The sequence below is a fragment of the Temnothorax americanus genome, unplaced genomic scaffold (assembly GCF_048541705.1).
Source record: "Temnothorax americanus isolate GAGA-0224 unplaced genomic scaffold, ASM4854170v1 Scaffold18, whole genome shotgun sequence".
NCBI lineage: Eukaryota > Metazoa > Arthropoda > Insecta > Hymenoptera > Formicidae > Temnothorax > Temnothorax americanus.
The window spans coordinates 115,168-126,136 of record NW_027509318.1 but is presented as its reverse complement, the minus strand read 5'-3'; the positions used below and the strand labels follow the sequence as shown (position 1 = coordinate 126,136).

Sequence of the window (10,969 nt, the reverse complement as noted above, 5' to 3'; positions counted from 1 at the left end):
TATTGTACATACGTACGTACACTAATACATTTGTCTTCATACACACGTCTTATTCGTTTTACCGTCATACTTTTACCTTTAATGGAAATCTCAGACAATTTCAGGAAACGATTAATCGCGTCATTTACTATAATACATTTCTCGTAATACGTACGCTAACGATACTTTGATAACTGCTGCGGTCCACTTGACGCTACAAATGCTTCGAAGTGTTCTTCTTCTTCTTCTTCTTCTCCTATTTCTTTCTCCATTGAAAGAAAGGAGAAGAGAAATGTTTTTTGAAGCATTTGTAGCGTTATTAAGGAAGTGGACTGCAGCTAACGTTATGGCTTCTGCACACGGGACGCGGAAACGCTTGCCGCGCGGCAGCCAATAAACTTTTGCTTCTTACGGAAAAACAACACGTTGCGTGGCTACCGCCAACAATCTTGCATATTCTGCTGTCAGCCAATGAGAAGTACTCTTTTACGCTCAATGTTCAACGTAGGTTTCTACGTGGCTGTTGGATCTAGTATCGTTTTCATGAAAACAATACATATGTATGTATGTACACACACGCATAATGCACGCATTGCACGCAACGATGCAACACATACACGGACACGGACCACACAGTGGATGTTTATCATGATTGATTGATTGGCTAAATTTTTTAACCATCGCAATGCAAAGTAATTATATCTATACCAAGTTGTACGGCGTCGTGCATTTTGTTACATTGCGTTCGAATAAATGCGTCTTGGCGCACGAAGCATGAATGCGATTAATGCGAACTGGTTGTCTTCGGCAGAAGGAGAATCTTTGGTCCATCACTTCTACGTGACGTCTTCTAAAAAGAGAAGATTCTATGGTGCTATCTATTTGTACTAATTATACGATACAAAATGCACATTCATTTTCTTTCATCGGTTTACTGTTTTTATATATGTTTCATCAGGCATTCTGGAGAGACCGTCGTTGCCTTCTTCCATCGAGGAGGTCACTTACAAGATCTTCGTGATAGGCAGGTCTGGCGTGGGAAAGACTTCAGTGGTAGCGAGACTCGCGGGAATCCTCGACTCCAACGGTTACACGGAAACCAGTGGGATAAGAAAAACAAACGTTTTTTGGCCCGTCAAAATCTGGGATAAAGTCGTTTTGTTTAAACTGCAATTCTGGGACACCTCGGAGAGTAGTATAAAAAAATACAATCATATTTTGCCGGTATGTGGCGAGAAGCATATATGTGTACAACTTCTTCTTCAATATACGTACATTTTATTAAAAAGATGCGTAAACGATACGTTACGATTTTCCACGCAGGTATGCAAAGATAAAGTTGACGCGATTTGTTCGGTGTTTTCCTTTGACGATGCGTCGAGCTTCAATGACATTCCATACTTGATGAACACAATGACCAATATAAAAGGAAAACCAGCAAACATAGTGATTGGCACAAAGTAGAGTGTCGTTGTCGTTACTCGACGATACGTGTATCGTAAAATGGAAGAGCGTTGGATAACGATCCAACTTTTTGCGCAGGTTCAAACCTTGGTCAAGCTCCACGATAGACGAAGCACAAATTAAAGACGTCGAAGACAAGTGGAAAGTTAAGGTGATCAAGATTGACGACAGCAAATTGTCGGTAAGATCCGAAATATTTGATTGCTCGTATCAATTGAACGCTATTTGTAACATCTTGTGGAATAGAGATAAAGAGTTTATATCTAAACTGATGGGACAAGTTTAACATAACTACACAAACAGATGTATTTTTCTACGTTTTATACGAAATAAAAGTTTTACATAAAAAAAGAGAGAGAGAGAGATATATATATATCACGCGTACAAAGTGTTATTTAAACCTTAGATTTTGTTGGCTGTATCCTCAATTACGTACAGTTGCAAATTTAAACAATCGGTTTTAATATCTTTCAGTGGTAATAGATTTTTATCAATCATCTCTACCGCATCATCTTTAATAATCCATGGAAAATCTTCACATTTTGGATTTTCGCTTAGAATGACGTGTGCAGTTTCATATGTTTGAATTTCGATAGAAAAGGTTGACGTGTCTGGGATGGGTCTTAAGTATGTATCGCACATTGATAATTTTAAACAGACTGTCTTCAGTGCTTCTTCTGTTTTCAAATAATATGGATCTCTCCTTAAAATAGAAAAGAATTAATAAATGATTACAATCGCGCGGATAATATATATATATATATATCGATCAACGTACTCTGTAAGCTGTGCCTGCAGTTTAACCATATCAAAGACATATCTTTCTATTGGCAACTTGGTCCTGTTGTAGAAGGTAAGATTGATGGCTTTAACGCTCTTTTCATCTTCCTTTATCAATTCCTTGATTGCATTCAGAACATTTGATAAATATTCATTCAATTCTGGATGTTCCGATACGTATATCGTACGTCCATATATCTTTTTCTTAACAAAAATTTCCTTGGGATAGATTTTGCGGCAAAATAATATGTGATTAAACGCTACTTCTAAAAATTCCAAGAGAATGTCGACTCCAACTGCAAGTAAATTTTATTTATCTCGATGAAGCTGCACATATTACTATTACAGGGGTATGTTATTTGATATTGAAATAGATTTGACTGATCGTAAAACTATACCTATCTTGTCTTGAGACATTTTATGACGACGTTAAAGATATATTGCGTGCGATGTCATGCTGCGTTTTTTAAAAATTATCATATCTAATGTACATATAAAAATTAAATATATTTTCCCACTTTTATATACTTGAACTCACATGGCACATGGCTCGTGCTCATGATCATCATGTATATAAGCGGTAACCTAACCGCCAACCGCCATACATGCCAAGTGCCAATGCCACTCGAATAGCGTCATCTATGTCCACAAATATATACTATACGTCACAAAATTTGCTATGCTGATAAAATCAAAATATATGCAATATCAATACCACCAGCCACCAGCATTAAAAAATGTATATTTTTAAAAACGAAATGCATTTCAATCAAAATGTACATTTTATCATGTCAATATCAGTATAAATGTTTCAAGATAATACATCATAATATTATATTCACAATCAGATGCGTCCATTGTTAGTAGACTGTGCGTGTAACTGTATCGCGATCGTGAACTAGAAAGATTAAGAATTTCATATCTGTACCGTATTGAAGACTGGTTAAAGAATGTTAATGCGAAACCTCTAAAGCTATCTAGACCTTCCTAAGAGAACGTGACGCAACAATATGATAAAGGCGGTTAAAAAATCGGGAAAAGAATCGCACGAGAATCATACGCGCGATGTCATTGGTACCGGAGACAAGAACAAAGAATTAAATGTGTCAAAAAAACCGATAAACGAATACACGGTTGACGGCACGTTGAACACTCTCGTCTCTCGTAAAGAAAAGTGTCAGCCAAATTTATAGTTGGCATAAACCTCGCGGAACATATCTCGACACGTGATTTTAGCTCCAAGTTTTGCACATAGTAAAAATATTCCGGATAACTTTCTATGCAAGCTATATATCTCCTCGGGTGGTGGGCATAATCTATGATTTATTATAGTTGGCACCAAGGATTGGATCCTGCAACACGAAATTAGTATGGATTATACGATGGATGCGCACGGAACGAGGTCGAACATACCGTTTGGTCACATCTTGGCCGCCAAAATCGTAATACTCGTGATTATTGTCAAACACTTGGCCAAGAATCATGACTGCGTCCACATGAGCATTCTCCATAATCTGAGAATTGGGTATATGCAGGAATAGTGTAATGTTTCAAGAGATATTAGAGATTATATTTAATAGAGATAAGGATACCTTGGACTCGTATCCAGTAAGAAACTTCATTTCTCGAGATAACTCTAGGACCTTGTTGCGATTTCCCTTGCTCGCGGCATTAATGACTTCTATATATTTGTCCATAAACGTTTTCTCATAAGTCCTGCATGCTCCGAAATCCAATAAAATTAACTGCAAAGATGTACCATATATCTATTAGCACTCTCGTGATTAAGTTAGTAACAAACAGATAATTTTTTTTTACTATGCGGAAAACCTGTTTTGTATCGAGATTATAAAAGAAGTTGGACCAATTTGGATCAGTTTGCATATATCGAAATTCGAATAATTCCTTTAGGGTCAAACGCATGACCAGTTCGCTTATGCGTTGTCTAATTTTAACATCCATATCTGTACATTTGTCAACGGGTATACCTTCTATCATCTCTGTTGTAAATACTTGTTTCGTAGAGAGATCATCTAGAAATTAAAAAAGACGTGGTAGATATATTTAAAATATAAAGAAAAATTGATTCAATATACAAATCCTTTTATTCATTACACCTATTACTGCAGGCACATAATAATCTGGATACGGCATTATTAATTCCCTATATTTTTTCGTACACTCTGCTTCCCTTGTATAATCCACTTCCCATGCCAGTTCCCGTTTCGCAACTTCCACCACATTGTCTATAAACATTCCTTCTGGAAACACATTCCATACCTGCGCGAAACACATACGATATTTATGTACGATATAAAGTTTGTCAGTAAAGTTTATACGATATATACACGGTTGATTCCAAATATTACCACCTTCATTATGCCTACTAAATTTTCAATATCGCTCTGAATACCCACTGCCACACCGGGATACTGAATCTTTATCGCTACATCTTGTTTATTCAATAATGTACCACGATGCACTTGTCCTAAGATATATAATTAAATGATTTAGAGATCGTGTGATCATGTCATCGCTGTGATTTACAGTCTATATATATATATATATATATATATATATATATATATATATCATTATGAATATAAAAAGCATCAATATACCAATGGATGCTGCGGCGAATGGTTTTTCCTCAAAATACGCCAATTTATTTCTCCACGTGTGTCCAAGTTCGTTAACCAACACTTTCTAGAAGGAATTGCAGATATTAAGAAATTCTCTTTTAATCTGTACATTTGCATCATTTACCTCTACTTGCCACGTTGGCATAAAATCAGCGCTTTGTCTGACTCTTTCAAAGACCTTTTGCAATTCGGGACTTATAATAGTATTATCTTGGATGCTTAATATTTGACCGATCTTTAAACCTGCACCTGCATATTATGAGGTAACGTGATATATATAATTCTCATAAATGCATAGATACGTGTATAATGCAGTTATATGTATTGTATACCTTACCTCTCACTTTGCACAATGTTGAAACTATTCTTTCTGCATTAGCTTTAGTAAGAAACATACTGTCAACCGTATCCCCAATACTCCGCTCCTTTAATCCTAATGTCCTTCGTGTATATTCTGCAGCAGTACCAAGCCCAAGGCTAATACCTAAGGTACCGAAACTTACCATTCTTTGCAATCTTGTAGAAGGAACTTTTCTTTCTCTGGCAGTAGGTGATAGCTGTAACATAAATGAAATAATAATACAGATACACATACCAATTTAATAAGAATATATATATATATATATATATATATATATATAAAGATATAATAAATAAGATATAAAAAAGTTTATTTTTCGATACTTACATATTGCTTTGGTCTAACTAATAATTTAGTTTTTGGCTTTTCTATAGAATTCATTTGCGTATGTACATCTTCCTTTTCATGTACTTTAATTATAGAGGAATAAGCAGAACTTGCTTCAATACTGTTTTTAGTATTCTTCTCATATTCCAATTCCAATTTCCTCAAGATTTCTTTATCTTTCTCAGAGAATTCTATGTCAGGTATCTCTAGTTTGGTAATGGTCTTGATCTTTTCCTTTACACTCGTATACTTTTTCGTTGCGTTATTTCGTATGCCTGTCAAAGGCTCTTGAGTTATAGACTCGTCGGTATCGTATTTTGGTAACGCGTGGGTGACTTCTTCGTCAATAGGCAATTCTTTTGGATCTTTCGCGGTATCGTAGACGTACAGCTTTGTTTCCTTCTTAGGGATATAACCATTATTTTTTATATCCAAAGTTTGACTAGCTGTTATCTTAATATATTGTTTAATACCTTCCTCAACCACGCTTATACGTTCAGTTACTTCTTTCAAGTCTCTCATTATCTGTCCCTGCAAGAAAAAAAAACAATCTTTGTAATAGGCAACGCGTGCAAGATAACGCGTCACTTAGGTATCGCGCGCAAGACTTACAGGAACCTTACTTGGCTCTATATTATTAAATTTTTCCCCTGCAGTTTGCAGACACTTCTCAGGTAAATCTTTTAAACTGGAGTGTTTGATTCTATATCTGATTGTATGCTCTTGATGTTTTATCAGAGCATTTGTAACACTTTTTACTCCCTTAAATACACCAAGTACGTCGGAAACTTTGGATCGAGGCATTTCTGGAAAAAAAAAGTGAATACGAATGAATTTTTTTGCTATTATAATATAAAATAGCTTTTTTATTTGATATAGCTTTTTAATAACAATAATATAATACGCATATACAATATGAACAATATGAACATGTTCTGTATGTCTTTATTCGTGGAAGGGGGGTTTTATCCGTTACATTCCTCGGATGAGAAAATAAGGTGCCTTGTACCCTAAGGTAATTAGCACAAGCAATGTAGACCCAATTATTCATTCACACTACCACCGTGATACACTTAAAATACCTTAATCTTTTTGATCCTTTTACGAATCTTAAACCTTGCAGATTGTGAATCCTTTCCGATTCCCAATCGTGCAGACCATTAATCCATAAGGATCTTAATCGGAAAAAATCTCTTAGCAGAGTATATATGGGACGAAGGCCGGGTCGGATTCGAACCACGGACCTTGGTGTCTTGGTGTTACCTACTAATCATTCGCGTAGGCACTGAGCCACGCGTCATCCCTTTTATTCGTGGAACCGGGTATTAAGGTTATATTATATCGCGATGATGAGAAAAACACAAATTTATTATTTTGATGTAGCGACAAATGTAACTTGACGATGTAGATTATGAAAAATACGTTGTCTATAAATAAAACATGTAGAAATAACATTTTTTGTGCATTATCGTACATACCAACGTGTCTCGGCGGCCTGTGATTGCCTGTGATACTGTGATCACTGATCGTATCGTATCATAAGGATTGCGTCATACATGAAATATACGTCAGCAGCACTATAAAAGATATATATTTATATACATCTTACATCTTACACACGTTACGTTTCCATACAGAAAAAAATTTATTTCATCTTTTTTTTTTATTATATTAATTATCTTGATGGAATATTCACAATCTTTTTAGTTGAAATATAACACGAACAACAAACTTTAAAAATTGTTTTATTTGCTTTACATACATCTTTATTTCATCGGCGCTCTTCGCATAGAAAATTCTTTCTTTCTCTATTTAAGGAAATTTAGAGAACGTTCGCGCGCGCGGCGCACGTCCACTGTGTTTCCATCTTATATGTATATCAATAATAATTATATGTACGAATTTAACGCGATGTTTTACGCAGATATCACACCGGATGTATTCGATCGTATTAAACATCACAGGAAAATTATTCTCACACAAAATAATATTATTGCTATATATATATGAATTCTTTAAGAAAATTGTAAGTGCCTATTATTATCTCCTTAAATATAGCTTTATACAATACAAGCACTACACAAAACCTATATTTTTTATTTTTAGATATATGTATATGTACATGATTATTTATCTCTCGTTGTACCTTTATATCTTTAAACTCTACAAACATAAAAAAAAATTTTTTATACATTTTATTCTACGAGCTTTGGGATGGCACGTCTAACGATCTTCTTCCAAAGGAAAGTTTGCATTTATCTGTACATCTTACGTGACCGTTGGTTTATTTCGTGACGTGCGAGTCTCTCAACAACGTAAACTGACACACATATATAATCTTTACATGTAAAATTGGATTTCCTCGATACGTGTCATCAATCTTAAGCGTATGTTGATTATTAACACATATGTGAACATTTACATATATATATATATATATATATATATATATATATTAGAGATATATTCAGATACAAAAATCCTTGGGTATCGTAAAATTGATCAGACTTTCATAGGAATACATGCATTGAATGAATCGTGAGTTTAAGCACTTCTGACTCTCTACGAACTGTTAAATATTTTCAAAGTCCGGTAACACCGTGACAAAGTCATCTCCTTTCCAGTCTTTATATTATAATTATAGAGCTTTAAAATAATTATAGGCTTATAAAAAAGTCATTTTATAACGGAATATCCGGGATTAAATGACATTTGGCTGATCTGGAATAAGCGAAGCAAAAAACGAACTGAAGAAGGTCCACGTAAAAGCGAGAGCGCCTGGTCGTTGTTCCTCGTTCTCCTCATTGGCGTTCGTCCGTGCTTCCGGTTGCACGGTTGGCACTTGAGCATTTTGCCGTTGCGGCACAGCCTGAGGACCCACTACTTCATTCTGCAACACTTGATTATTGTTGTCCGCGCGTCCATTGTTATTCTCAGCTAATAAGATTGGTTGTACCCTGAAGAAACCGCCTTGATACCTATAACGGATATCATCGTGTTACATCTAACAATTTTCACAGGCAAGTTCGGAGAAAAACATATTCATAAAAAAAACATATATATATATATGTATATTATATATGATCAATTGTGAATATGTCAAAGAATATTAGAGACGTGACTCACAGATATATCGCAAATCCCAAAAACGTGACGATGAGGAGCCTGAGAGGGGACGAATAGAAATACACTATACCAAATAGAACGACGATCCTAGACAACATGTAAAAGAAATCCAACCAGTCGCGATTAAACGCGGCATCCTCGCCCGCACCATTATTTCCCGCATTGATATCGGCTGCGTCTTGAGCCGCTGGTTGGGGTTGTTCGTCGCCAACATTGTTGTTATTGTTGGTTGTGTACGTATGTCGAGCTGTATCGTTCGTATCAATATTCATTTGCCGTAGGTATGGAATACTGGCTTGTAACTGTATTCCTTGCGCCGCCATCCTGCAAAAGAATATTGCAACATTTACGCGCGTCTTTCATATCTCTCTACCTCTTACAAAAAGTTCCAAGAGACGCACAGCCACACTTACAGTTGCATATACTGTGTAAAATAATGCGTATACGCCTGTTGCATCCAGGCTAACTGTTGACTATTTCGAGGATCGAGGTATCGCTGCTGTAAATATTGTTGACGCTGAGACGCAGTAACATTAGCATTCTCGTGACTTTGATTTCGAACACTGTTACTCCTGATCCGAGTGTGTCTTGTCGCAGACGCAGTATCCACGTTGTTATCGGTCGATCGCGTCTGATCCATAGCTTTCGCAGCACACATTTTTTGCGGGGTACAGACTAGATGAACGGTATACGCTTGATCCTCCGAACCATCACCATCGCGCCGTCTCAATATATCTTTCAATTGCGCGGAATCATTTAACACGTGACCGGAATAAATTAATTTCTGACGCGAGCTTTCCTACAAATGACAACAACGACTTGGATCACGCGCATATCTATAAAAACTTTTGTGATACAACATACTTAACGTACGAATAGCGTTGATAATAAAATGCAAAAATTTTGAACCAACAACAAGGTTTAAAGATTTTTAAATAATTTGAGAACCTAAAGGCACTTTTGTAAAATGTATACAGTCCGTGGTATCGCGATATATCTCATCTTTTTATACAATCGACGAGCTCATAAATACTTTTATCTAAACGCACGATATATTATCTTTCCCTCTAAACGGCACAGTTCTTGGAAGGAGAGTTACGATCACAGCTAGATTACCAATAATTTTGTAAAAAGAATATCAATCTGAATATAAAAGTAAGCCAAGTCTCGTAACTGAGACGTATTCCGAAGGCGTCTCGCATCTACGTGGGAAGCCGTTAAACGTTTCGCGTATCATTGTTTAAATTTAAATACGATATCACGGTCACCTTATTTAAATGGCGTAAAGAGAAACATGGGAGAAAAGAAAAAGAAGAATAAAAGAGACAAAAAGCAAAGAGAAACGCACGCTGCTTTCACTGGGCGGAATACTTTCACGCGCGTATACTTTTACGCGACTTACCGGCTTGCTGGGATAAACCTCGGACAGGTATTCCTTCAAACGGCCAATGGTCCAGCCGAGATCGCATTTGACCAGCTGGTCCTTGATCTGCTGATTCGGTGCTTTTATTATGAGATTAACGGCGGCGTCTGCCATCCTTTCGGCGCGTCACAGCCAGTCCGAGACTCCGAGGTCAGCTGTTGGCGTAGTACGGAACAGCGATTATCAAAATTTTTGCCGTCTCGTCGTCGTTTACGTCGCCGGAGGGACGGAGACGGAGACGGAGACGGAGATGCGGAGATGGAGTCGGAGTCTCAGCAGACTAGTCGAAGTCAACGATGTCGAGTCGCTCCTTTTCCCGTCGATAGAGAGCTCACGCTGATCTTTAATTTGGAAAGGAAAATTCTCGCACGCGCAATTCTCGTCGCGGTGCCTTTCAACCCTTTCAACAACGTTCCGCAATGTCCAGCAATGTCGACCGATCGTGCACAACCACCGTCAAATGTCATCCGATATCACTGAACGCAACCGTGTTCCGTGTTCGTATGCATGCACACACACACACCTTCGCATGGAATCGTTGGACGTGCGATTTGGCGATCGCCCATTGGTCCGAGATTACGCGCGCTCGCTCGTGCGTCGTGCATGCTTATTGCTTATGCAAGAATAAAGCCCCTTGCACAATTGACAATCAGAAATTATGTATAAATGCAGGATAAACAGTGACACAGGCAATAGACGGAGTTTTCGTCACGTTGGAAATTCTGTGCCTCGTGCCTGTTGCCAAACAATCATAGCGTTCGAATTTTTTAGGTTGTAATTAACGATTTTTGGGTTATTTCCTGTTCCTCGTGCCTGTTGCCCCGTTGCCGTTGCATTGTGCGAGGGGCTTTATGCCGAGTTTCCGCG

At 37.1% G+C, this 10,969-nt stretch overlaps 4 protein-coding genes across 8 annotated transcripts; 1 reads left to right on the top strand and 3 right to left on the bottom strand.

Moving 5' to 3' along the window:
- Positions 1-565: 565 nt before the first annotated feature.
- Positions 566-3,744, top strand: LOC143896149 (ciliogenesis and planar polarity effector 2). Of its 3 annotated transcripts, XR_013256572.1 has the most exons (7): positions 566-850; positions 938-1,203; positions 1,303-1,439; positions 1,522-1,624; positions 1,918-2,070; positions 2,157-2,296; positions 3,556-3,744. XR_013256572.1 is itself a non-coding variant. In XM_077403746.1 (4 exons), the coding sequence occupies exons 1-4, from the start codon at positions 733-735 to the stop codon at positions 1,727-1,729; spliced, it is 729 nt and encodes a 242-aa protein (XP_077259872.1). In that variant the 5' UTR covers positions 566-732; the 3' UTR covers positions 1,730-1,816. The 3 variants fall into 3 exon arrangements, 1 of the variants encoding a protein (XP_077259872.1); XR_013256571.1 differs by having other exon boundaries at positions 1,918-2,296; XM_077403746.1 differs by lacking the exons at positions 1,918-2,070; positions 2,157-2,296; positions 3,556-3,744 and having other exon boundaries at positions 1,522-1,816.
- Positions 1,748-2,798, bottom strand: Polz2 (DNA polymerase zeta subunit 2). The gene is made up of 3 exons (XM_077403747.1): positions 2,622-2,798; positions 2,222-2,519; positions 1,748-2,146 (listed from the first exon to the last, which is right to left on the bottom strand). Exons 1-3 carry the CDS (start codon positions 2,638-2,640, stop codon positions 1,846-1,848), a joined length of 618 nt encoding a protein of 205 aa, XP_077259873.1. The 5' UTR covers positions 2,641-2,798; the 3' UTR covers positions 1,748-1,845.
- On the bottom strand, positions 2,949-7,154 carry Coq8 (ubiquinone biosynthesis protein COQ8, mitochondrial). Of its 3 annotated transcripts, none has more exons than XM_077403742.1 (12): positions 7,032-7,154; positions 6,166-6,359; positions 5,554-6,084; positions 5,203-5,422; positions 4,990-5,114; positions 4,845-4,929; positions 4,596-4,711; positions 4,341-4,503; positions 4,054-4,256; positions 3,816-3,968; positions 3,637-3,737; positions 2,949-3,575 (listed from the first exon to the last, which is right to left on the bottom strand). In XM_077403742.1, exons 2-12 carry the CDS (start codon positions 6,355-6,357, stop codon positions 3,401-3,403), a joined length of 2,064 nt encoding a protein of 687 aa, XP_077259868.1. In that variant the 5' UTR covers positions 6,358-6,359; positions 7,032-7,154; the 3' UTR covers positions 2,949-3,400. The 3 variants fall into 3 exon arrangements, with proteins under 3 accessions (XP_077259868.1, XP_077259869.1, XP_077259870.1); XM_077403743.1 differs by lacking the exon at positions 7,032-7,154 and adding an exon at positions 6,636-6,811; XM_077403744.1 differs by lacking the exon at positions 7,032-7,154 and having other exon boundaries at positions 6,177-6,318.
- A 128-nt stretch (positions 7,155-7,282) lies between these two features.
- Herp (Homocysteine-induced endoplasmic reticulum protein) lies at positions 7,283-10,600 on the bottom strand. Its single transcript, XM_077403745.1, has 4 exons — positions 10,082-10,600; positions 9,093-9,478; positions 8,680-9,003; positions 7,283-8,531 (listed from the first exon to the last, which is right to left on the bottom strand). Exons 1-4 carry the CDS (start codon positions 10,214-10,216, stop codon positions 8,255-8,257), a joined length of 1,122 nt encoding a protein of 373 aa, XP_077259871.1. The 5' UTR covers positions 10,217-10,600; the 3' UTR covers positions 7,283-8,254.
- Between the last annotated feature and the right edge of the window lie 369 nt (positions 10,601-10,969).

What these genes read in the sequence shown, in the direction of transcription:
- Coq8 (XM_077403742.1), bottom strand. Translation starts at nt 6,357, where the DNA reads ATGCCTCGATCCAAAGTTTCCGACGTACTTGGTGTATTTAAGGGAGTA. An exon ending in AACATTGTGCAAAGTGAGAG is followed by an intron (nt 5,115 to 5,202) that starts GTAAGGTATACA and finishes CATAATATGCAG; the next exon opens with GTGCAGGTTTAAAGATCGGT. An exon ending in GGCCAAGATGTGACCAAACG is followed by an intron (nt 3,576 to 3,636) that starts GTATGTTCGACC and finishes TTCGTGTTGCAG; the next exon opens with GATCCAATCCTTGGTGCCAA.
- LOC143896149 (XM_077403746.1), top strand. Translation starts at nt 733, where the DNA reads ATGCGTCTTGGCGCACGAAGCATGAATGCGATTAATGCGAACTGGTTG. An exon ending in TAAAAAGAGAAGATTCTATG is followed by an intron (nt 851 to 937) that starts GTGCTATCTATT and finishes ATGTTTCATCAG; the next exon opens with GCATTCTGGAGAGACCGTCG. An exon ending in AACATAGTGATTGGCACAAA is followed by an intron (nt 1,440 to 1,521) that starts GTAGAGTGTCGT and finishes CTTTTTGCGCAG; the next exon opens with GTTCAAACCTTGGTCAAGCT.
- Polz2 (XM_077403747.1), bottom strand. An exon ending in CTGCAGGCACAGCTTACAGA is followed by an intron (nt 2,147 to 2,221) that starts GTACGTTGATCG and finishes TTCTATTTTAAG; the next exon opens with GAGAGATCCATATTATTTGA.
- Herp (XM_077403745.1), bottom strand. Translation starts at nt 10,216, where the DNA reads ATGGCAGACGCCGCCGTTAATCTCATAATAAAAGCACCGAATCAGCAG. An exon ending in AGGTTTATCCCAGCAAGCCG is followed by an intron (nt 9,479 to 10,081) that starts GTAAGTCGCGTA and finishes TGTCATTTGTAG; the next exon opens with GAAAGCTCGCGTCAGAAATT. An exon ending in TTTACACAGTATATGCAACT is followed by an intron (nt 9,004 to 9,092) that starts GTAAGTGTGGCT and finishes ATTCTTTTGCAG; the next exon opens with GATGGCGGCGCAAGGAATAC.